At 39.7% G+C, this 9,998-nt stretch overlaps 1 protein-coding gene across 1 annotated transcript; it reads left to right on the top strand.

Annotated features, from left to right (window-relative positions):
* The first annotated feature begins 7,916 nt into the window (after positions 1-7,916).
* On the top strand, positions 7,917-9,158 carry LOC149243316 (uncharacterized). The gene has a single exon (XM_089371178.1). The coding sequence runs from the start codon at positions 7,917-7,919 to the stop codon at positions 9,156-9,158; it is 1,242 nt and encodes a 413-aa protein (XP_089227304.1).
* Positions 9,159-9,998: the final 840 nt, after the last annotated feature.

The raw sequence follows: 9,998 nt of genomic DNA, 5'->3' as shown, positions 1-9,998 counted from the left end.
TTAAGACTTTTGTGATCCATAATGTAGATCTAAGTCTTTAGGATTAATAACGTAGATATGATTCCTTGACGTTTCGAACCAACTAATGTGATTCATCCTCAGGAGAAGGTGAGAAATCAATCGATCTGTAGGAATAAATAGCATGGATGCATTATTGCTCAATGTTAGCCGTTGGTAAATTAGTTAAAATAATATTTAAGAATCCGTGGTAAGGAGTTATCTATTAAAATATTATATATTTAGTTAAAAGTTAGTCGTTGTGGAGTAATTAAATATAAAATATTTTATTTTAAAGTTATAGATTTGAATAAAATAATTATTTAATAATATTAATTTGTATAATATTTCATTTCCATGGCCACTCCACTTGAGCTATTGAGAGGTTGATTTATTAAATATATTTAGTTGAAAACTATTTGTTACGACAAATTCAATTTAAAATATATTATATTTTAATTATTATTTATTAATATTATTGATTTATATAATATGATTATTTATTAATGTTGTTGATTTTATATTTTCATTATTAGTTGGAGGATAGTTTATTTCACTTCAATAGAAGTATAGCAATGTTAAATTATATAAAAGTTTAAGGCTAAGAGTTATTACCAGAAAAACATTAAAAATCTATAAAATAAAAGGAGGTTGCATATGTAGTTATATTATTAGGCGTATACAAATTTTAGATGTATTAACCAATTTAATAATATTGCAACAAATAGATTCAACAAGAAGGATACTAGGGGATAAATGATGAAACCAGAAGCAAAAAATAGCTAACCAGAAAGACAAAACTAGGAGAGAGGGGAAGAAAGGGAGGAAGAATTATGAAGAGAGAGCTGGAATCCATCTCTTAGTCAATTTCCAACCATCATCCCTATTAAGATTTTTGGCATGCCTCTCGATCTCAATCACTTCCCTAAGTTTCCTGTGGTGGAAGTGATCAACTCTAGCAATGACTTTGGATTCTTCAATGCAGAGATGGTGTTTTGATTTCTCTGCATGTTCGGCTAAGGCTAATGTGTGGGAGCGATTGTGCCTGATGCATGCAACATGCTCATTTAATAGACCTACATGTTTCTCCAATATAGGGGATACCACAGGAGTAGGGAACAAGGTAGATCCCTTTCGGGTCCTTAGGGTCAATAGGGTCTTTAACAGATTTAAGAGAATTTTTAATGGTATTGAGAGGCTTGAACGAGGAAGAGACATTCATTTTCCTAAGGATATGGGAAATCCTATCCGTGGTTCCTTGAATATACGAGAGATGAACCTTAGAGATAGAATCAACATGAACAAGTTTAACTCTTGGCGCTTTGCAGGCTTTGAGATATGTTATACCCATTATTTTAAAAACCTCAAGAAGATGAGATTTCTCCTGCTCAAGGTCGCTATCATTAGAGATTATTCTTATCTCTTTAGCAACCCCGCTCCCCCCCCCCCCCTCTTTTTTAAATAAAATTTTCTTTTTTGAAAAACCCCTTTTGGTTTTTTATAATATTTTGTTCCCCTCTTGACCATCCTTCTTGCTGAATCTATTTGTTGCAATATTATTAAATTCGTTAATACATCTAAAATTTGTATATGCCTAATAATATAACATGATGCAACCTCCTTTTATTTTATAGATTTTTAATAATTTTCTGGTAATAATCCTTAGCCTTAAACTTTTATATAATTTAACATTGTTTTTTTTCCCCTGGGAAAAAGTCGTAATTTCTATTAGAGTTAAGAAATTACATTTTGTAGATGCCGAAGCATTCATATAGAGGCAGCTGTGCCTGTCAAGTTCATAGTCTGCTAGAATAGATAGTGAATAAAAACAAGTTGTCTCCACGCAGGGAGCAATTTCCAAAACTGTATACTAGTAGTGTTCAAAATTGTAACCATGCTCTGCGCAGAGAGCCATATATATATGCTAATAACATCAAAAGTATAGTGCTGTACTCAGGACTAGACAATGGAAATATATACAAGCTATAAACAAAAATGATTCTGTAAGTGGGCTTTATAGCCCATCTCCCATGTGATCATCAAAAGGTCTGTGATAATGCTGGAAGTATGTTCCGTCGATTTCCTCCTGAATCAGCCAGTTGTCTCCTTGTCTGTGCGCTGCCTCTTTGGAGAGCTGGTCGGCGATGGTGTTCTGTTCCCTGTAGATGTGTCGACAGACAAATGATTCAAAGGAAGCAGTCAGTCTTTTTGCTTCATCTAATATGTGTCTCAACGAAAATGCATGACAATGAGATGCATCATTCAGCCAATTGCATACTATTTTAGAGTCTCCAAACAGCTGGAGGTGTCTGCATTGTTTTTGGATGGCAAAGTGTATGATGTGTTTAGCTGTGCACAGTTCAGCATAATTATTGGTGCCTCTGCCTAAGTTTATTTGTATCTTATAGCAGTGCGATTCGTTGAGATAAAGTATTGCTCCTCCTCCACAGCCCACATCTTGCGCCGAGCCATCAAAGAAGGCCCATGGTTTTGATTTGTCGATGTTCACATGTCTTATGATACGTGATGGGGCTGTGGATTCCTCTTCAGGTATCATGTTATAGTCAGCAATAGTGTGGAGTAGGATAGTGGGCCAGTGAGGGGCTCTATGGTTAAAGATAGCCTGATTTCGGGCGATCCAAATGGCCCAGCAAGCGAGCAGCGGAATATTGTTAGATTTCCCTGAGTGGTTCTGATACCAGTTTTCCCATGCATCCATTATATTATTGCCTTGCCAATTTTTCAAATGCGGGAAGTGTGTGATGAGGGCATGCCAAAACTGTAATGTAATGTTGCAGTTCAAAAATAAATGTACAGTGCTTTCTTCCTCCCCATGACATAGATGACAGCGAAAAGGTCCATGAAAGGATCTCTTCATGAGATTTGTGCCCGTTGGAATTTTATCAAACAGAATGTTCCACATTAGCAATCGTGTACGGGGAGCCGACTTGAGTTTCCATAAAGCTTTCCATGTGGGGTGGATATTCGGAGGTTTGTAAGGCTCCATGAGTTTTAGATAACCTAGCTTCGGGACGTATGCTCCATGCTTAGCAAAGGCCCATATGATTTCATCAGGTCCTTCTGTGAGCCTGATGTGGGCTTGTGTGAGAGCGTCCGTATACTCCATCCATTCATTCTGCCACTGAGCCGGAATTTCTAATGCTTGTGCACTGGTCCATGCCTGATGGAGGAAGGTGGAGTTTGCATTATCTCCAATATGCATAATGTTGGTGATTCCTCTGTCATTTAGGTGCCTAATGAGGCCAGCTGATAGTCTGTGAACATTTCCACATCCGACCCACGGGTCCTGACCAATACGCACCGCATTGCCTGCCTTAATGCGCCAAGTTAATCCTTCACGTAACAGAGGTAAGGTACCAATAACCGCTTTCCATATGATGGATATGTTTTGATTTGTTCCATGTTGAGTGCAAATCCAATCCAGCACGTTCAGGGGCTTAATGTATTTTGTATATGCTACCCGTGTCCATAGTCCATCAGAGGTGAGGAGCTGCCACCCAAGTTTGGCAGCCAGTGCCCTGGAGAATAGGTCGAGCCTCTTAATACCCCATCCCCCCCAGCGCTTGGGTTTGGCGATGGTGTCCCATTTGACCCAAGCAAAAAGTCTTCCTGGCTGATGTCCCTTCCAAAGAAATCTGCTGCATATATGTTGTAACCTGTTCAAAATGCCCTTAGGTATCCAGGTAAGGGCCATCCAATAGACTGGCGTGGCTTCAATCACAGCTTTAATGAGGATCAGTCTGCCTGCACGGGAGAGATATCTATGGTACCATACCTGGAGTCTCTTTTCCACTTTAGCTATGAGCCATAACCAGTCAGCTATTCTGTAGCCATTAGGTTTCAATCTGAAACCAAGGTACTTTATACCATCCGACAGGGTCAAGTTGATAAAGGGGAAGCGTTGAGTAGCATAGGCAGTTTCATGTATAGAACAACCAATTGTAGTAATCGTGGATTTATTATCGTTGATCCTCATACCTGTAGCTTGCTGGAAGAGAAGAATGGAGTTATGTAGGGTAGTGGTGTCCCCAATACTGCCATTCAAAAAGATCAGGATGTCATCAACAAATAATAGATGAGTGAGGTAGAAGTTATCCGCAAGTTTAATGCCAGACAAAAGATGCCTATCACGAGCAGATGAGATAACTCTACTTAAACCTTCCATAATAAGTAAAAACAACAGAGGTGAGAGCGGACATCCCTGTCTGAGTCCTCTCTCAGAAGTAAAGAACGAGGTAGCTTCCCCATTGAGTAATACACTATAGGATACATCGGTGATGCAGCTCATAGTCCATTTGATGAAGTCATAGGGGAACCCCAGATGTGTAAGCAGCAGCCTCAAGTATAACCAGTTCGTTCTGTCAAATGCCTTGGACAGATCCACTTTTAGAATCATTCCTTTTTGCTTTTTGATCTGCAAGGTGTGCATAAGTTCTTGGGCTGTGGCAATAGCCTCGTGGATCTGTCTGTGGTGAAGGAAAGCAAATTGTTCGGAGGATATGTGATGCGAGAGAATGGGCTTGAGGCGGTTGGCGATGGTCTTGGCTATGATCTTGTAGAGGCAGTTACAGAGAGAGATGGGGCGGAAGTCATCGAAAGTGCTCGGGGCATTTGATTTGGGGATGAGGGCGATGAAAGTGGATTTAATAGCAGAGGATATTCTGCCTCTCCTTCTGCTGTCCTCAACAATCTTTAGAAGGTCGTTACCCAGGATTTCAAAGAAAGCAAGGTAGAATTCAATGGTCCATCCATCTGGGCCAGGGCTTTTATCTTTTTTGAACCATTTCAGTGTAGCCTCCAATTCTTCCATGGTCACTTCCTTCTGAAGTTCCTCAGATTCTTCCTGTTCAATATATCTAGGGAAAAGTTCGGCCACCCTCATGATTTCCAAGATATTAACTTCTTCAGGAGCTTTATAAATGCCTCTAAAGTGCTCTGTGGCCAGCCTGGCCAGGTTCTGTTGTGAAGTAACAGGATGCCCTTGGTCGTTCCTTAACTCCCAAATAGTATTGATGACTTTGCGGCCATTAGCAAATTTATGATAAAATTTTGTATTATCATCCCCCTCCGTGAGCCAAATAGCTCTGCTTCTAAGCCTCCAACTTTCTTCTCTTTCTCTCAGGATTTGTGAGCGTTTTGCAATGAGAGAGGTGTAATTCTCCTTGCTCTCAGGGGAGAGGAAGGTCCCAGATGACGAATCTTCAAATTCTGCAATGACTCTTTCCGCCTCTTTTAGGGTCTGATTATCTTGGATGCGTTTTTGATGAGCCCAGTTTTTAGTAATCTGCTTGAGTTCTGTAAGTTTCCTAACAAAGCCCACAGAGATATCCTCGTCTTCCCTGATGAGATTAGTTTGCCAGTATATAATTTAACATTGTTATACTTCTATTGAAGTGAAATAAGTTATCCTCCAACTAATAATGAACATATAAAATCGATAACATTAATAAATAATCATATTATATAAATTGATAATATTAATAAATAATAATTAAAATATAATATATTTTAAATTGAATTTGTCTTAACAACGAGTTTTCAACTAAATATATTTAATAAATCAACCTATAACAAATAATATTATTAAATAATTATTTTATTCAAATCGATAATTTTTAAAATAAAATATTTATATTTAATTACTCCATACCGGCTAGTTTTTAACTAAATATATAATATTTTAATAGATAACTCCTTATCACTGATTCTTAATAAATATTATTTTAACTAATTTTCAATGGCTAACTTTGGACAATGATGCATCATGCTATTTATTTCTCACCTTGTCTTGAGAATGAACCACAGTAGACCAAATCTTAACTATGTGATTAATCCCAAAAACTTATATTTATATCACATTTCTTCATTTATTCTAAATCATATTAATTGGTTGACAATATAAATCTTTGTATGATGAATTTGGGAGATATATTTCAAAATAAATAAATTAAATTTATGAATTATTTAAAATAATATTTTTGTACTTTTTTCAAATAGTTATTTAAAATATTATTTCTATTATTTTTATTATTAAGTTAAATAGTTATTTAAAATACTATTTTTATTATTAAATGGGATGAAGATTAAAAAAAATGAATTTTAAATAAATATATAAATTCTATTTTAATAAATATTAATCATAATTTTAAATAAATATATAACTTCCATTTTAATAAATATTAATATATAACTTGATTGAGCTGACAGTGGGCCCTGATTTCACTTCTAGCAAGCTCCCGCGCTTCTGCACCCCTGCACTCTGCGGCCCTCGACTGGCCTCCCGCAGGCCTCTCGCCTGGCAGTCCTGCTGCTGGGCCCTCTCCTGCCCGTTCCCCTGTCTGCTGGCCCCGCTTCATTTTAATTTCTAGTGCTCTCGTCCCTTGCCTTTCCTCCTGAGGACCTTCGCAGGTTTCCTGCCCGACAGCCCCAGCTGCGGGGCCGCCCTCTCCCTCCTTTTCCCTTCCAACTTTCAGTCCTCGCCCTCCTCTGGTCAGTTTCGAGACTGGCCTTCTTCTGCCACACTCATGGCTGGCACTATTCCCTCCCAGCAGCAAGACAATGAAGAACAGGCGGAAATTTTTGCTTCTCTCATTTCTGAAATCAACCCCTCAAGAATTCGACCTACAACATCCAAGTTTGTTAAGAAGCTGGCTGACATTCCAGAAATCTCACTTCCTCCCATTCTCCCAAGGAAGGCAACGATCTCTTTGGCTGAGAGAGGTTTGGTAGGTCAGTTTACTGGTCTCTAGCCCTCTCCCAGATCAGTTCAGAAATGGGTGGAGCGTAACTGGAACGCGAACATTCAAGGGAAAATCGCCATAAGATTATGTGGAAGGGGCTACTACACTTTCGTCTTTGAAACCAAAGAAGACCGGAACCTCATCTTCAAAAACGGTCCCTACTTCATGGACTCGAGAGGTCTCTACCTGAACAAATGGTCCCCTGACTTTGACCCGGAAATGGATATCCCAAGTGCAGTTCCGGTCTGGGTTCGCCTGCCTCACCTTCCTCTACATTGCTGGAGGGATGAATCGGTTAAAGCTATTGGGAATGCTGTGGGAAAATACATTGACAGATGTGAACCAAAGGATAATATGCATGCTTGTGCAAGGATCTGTGTTGAATTCGACTTAGGAAAAGGCCTACCAGAAGCTATCAAGATTAAAGTGGACCAATGGACCCATATCCAACAGCTGGACTACGAACAAATTCCATTCAAATGTAAGGTATGCCATGAATATGGTCATTTTGCTAATAGGTGTAGTAAGCTAAAAGTAAATGAAATGAATGAAAATGCTGAAGCTAGCGAAGGCACATGGGAGCAAGTAAAAAAAAGAAATCAAACCCCACTCAGTCTGGCCCTAAACCCAAGCCCCCCCGGAACCCCAAGTCGCCCCCCTTCCTCCCCCTCCCATCTTGACTCAGCCTTTCCCCTCCTCTTCCAACCCCTTTGAATCACTGGCAGATGAAGACCCTTCCTCCCCCCCTTCCTCTCCCTCAGCCACTGCTCTAGCAGTCCTTCCTTCCCCTTCTCAGACCCTCCCCTCCCCTCCCCCTACCATAGAACGTATCCTAACAAGAAACAAACTCAAAGAAGCAAGCTACACCTCAGACCCACCGAAAAAAGCAGGCAGGAAATCAAATAAAGAAATAAGAGATGAAACAACAGCTAAAGAAATGGCCATGGGCACACAAAAACCGATGGACTCTTTCTTGGACAAGCAAAAAGGAAGCGGGGAAAAGACAAAGGAGAAGAGTGGGGCTCACCAAAAAACCAATAAGTAATGATATTGGTCTCTTGGAATTGTAGGGGACTGGGCTCCTCCCTAAAATCCAATGCAGCCCGGGATTTAATCAGTCACGAGCAACCAAATTTTTTCCTAATCCAAGAGACCAAAATGTCCAACCAAGATTTTCAAAAATTTACAAAAAGATACAAAAGCTTTGCAGGAACAACAACAGATTCATTGGGTGCCTCAGGAGGAATAGGTACACTGTGGAACAAGAGAAAATGGGACCTCATCAGACAAAACTCAACCTACTGGTGGGTCAGAACTAACTTCAAAAACAAAATCACAAAAGAAGAATTTACCGTGCTCAACACTTATGCTCCAAATCACTACAGGGATAAAGCATACTGTTGGGAATCTATCAATTCAAATTTGCAAGCATGTCAAAATAGGAACATAGTTTTGGGTGGCGACTTGAACTTAATAAGGAACATTGAGGAAAAAATCGGAGGGAAATTCCTAGCTGACTCTTCAAGAGATCTGGAAACAATAATAGAAACTCACAAACTCATCGACTTTCCACTTTGCAATGGTAAATTTACATGGAGCAATAAGAGAGCAAGAACTCATAACATCAAAGAGAGACTTGACAGGATCTTGATTCATGAAAGAATAGCTGTAGGTTTCTCCTCAATAAAAAGTAAGATTGTCCATGCCACAGCATCAGATCACAAGCCGGTGGTCTTGATTCTAGACAGAATAGGAAATCTCGGCCCAATCCCGTTCAAATACAATAAAATTTGGGATAGCAAGGAGGACTTTTGCACGATCATCAAAGAAAGCTGGGAGACGGAAGTCATTGGCTCCCCTCACTATGTCTGGGAATCCAAATTAAAATCCCTAAGGACTGAAATCAAACAGTGGGCAAAAGAGAATGCAATATCAGAGAAAAACAAGAGAATTGAGCTACACAAAAAACTGGAAAAATGGAATCAGGAAAGGGAGGACCAAAAAATCACAAAGGAAGAGCAATTTCAAGAAAATGAAATGTTCAGGGAACTATATAGGCAGAACAGAGAAGAGGAAGAGAAGTTGAGACAGAAATCGAGGTGTCTCTGGCTCAGGGTGGGAGATAAGAACACCTCGTTCTTCCATAATAACCTCAAGCTTAGAAGAGCAGGAAACCAAATAGATAAAATCACTGCCGAGGGAAAAGAATTAAGAGAGCAAGAGGAAATCAAAGAAGCTGCCCACAATCACTTCAAAAGTCTCTTATCTGCAGATCCCCAGTATATGGACAGCGTGGACTTTCTACAACCAGTCAATTGTAAAATCAATGAGCGTCAAAACAACGAGCTGGATCAGGATGTCTCGGAGGAAGAAATAAGAGAAGCTGTCTTCAGCATGTAGCCGGATAAGGCCCCCGGACCTGATGGCTTCACATCTGCTTTCTACCAGACTCACTGGGATATTATAAAGAAAGACTTAGTAAGGATGGTCAAAAACATTTTCAAAAAAACCAAGATGGGTGAAAACACAAAAACCTCCCATTTGGTGCTTATCCCCAAGGATCCTAATCCCCTCTCCTTTGATCGCTTCAGACCCATTTCCCTCTGCAATGTCTCCTACAAAATAGTTACCAAAATCTTGGCTAATAGACTCAAAAAGCTTCTACCCTCCCTCATCTCAGAGAACCAAGGAGGATTCGTTCCTAAAAGAAAAATAATGGACAATGTTATTCTGATCCAAGAAGCAATCCACAACAGTTTCCATAGAAAGGAAAGAGGTATGATCATAAAACTCGACATGGCAAATGCCTTTGATAGGGTCAATCACCAATTCTTAGCTGTTGTCTTATGGGCAAGTTATCACCACTTATGAATGGGGATTGGGAAACATGACGAACAATATGGCAGAGGCCTATAGTCTTCTTCTAGGTACCTGCATCCTGAAAAAACTACAAGTCAAAAATCCAATCATAATTGGCGACTCGGCAATCGTGATTGCAACTTTGGCTTCAGGGGGAGATTTCAAGAAACAGGCCCTCAACAGAATCAAGCACAGGATCAAGGATAATTCAAATCAGCTGGGGAACATCCAATACAAGCATGTCATGAGAAACCACAACATCAAGGCAGATTCCCTATCCAACAACAAAGTCAACAGACCCACAGGACAGGTCCGTGAGAATGAACACACTTATGATAAACCAATTCCATAAGTTGGCTCTCTCCTCAGTCGAGCCCGAGA

This window comes from Pinus tabuliformis, chromosome 8 (genome assembly GCF_031772625.1).
Source record: "Pinus tabuliformis cultivar Carrire ecotype Pingquan chromosome 8, CPIR1, whole genome shotgun sequence".
NCBI lineage: Eukaryota > Viridiplantae > Streptophyta > Pinopsida > Pinales > Pinaceae > Pinus > Pinus tabuliformis.
The sequence above is the reverse complement of the archived record's forward strand: the minus strand, read 5'-3'. Positions and strand labels throughout refer to the sequence as shown.

Bases quoted from the DNA above. Each gene is read 5' to 3' on its own strand.
- LOC149243316 (XM_089371178.1), top strand. From the start codon at position 7,917: ATGTCCAACCAAGATTTTCAAAAATTTACAAAAAGATACAAAAGCTTT.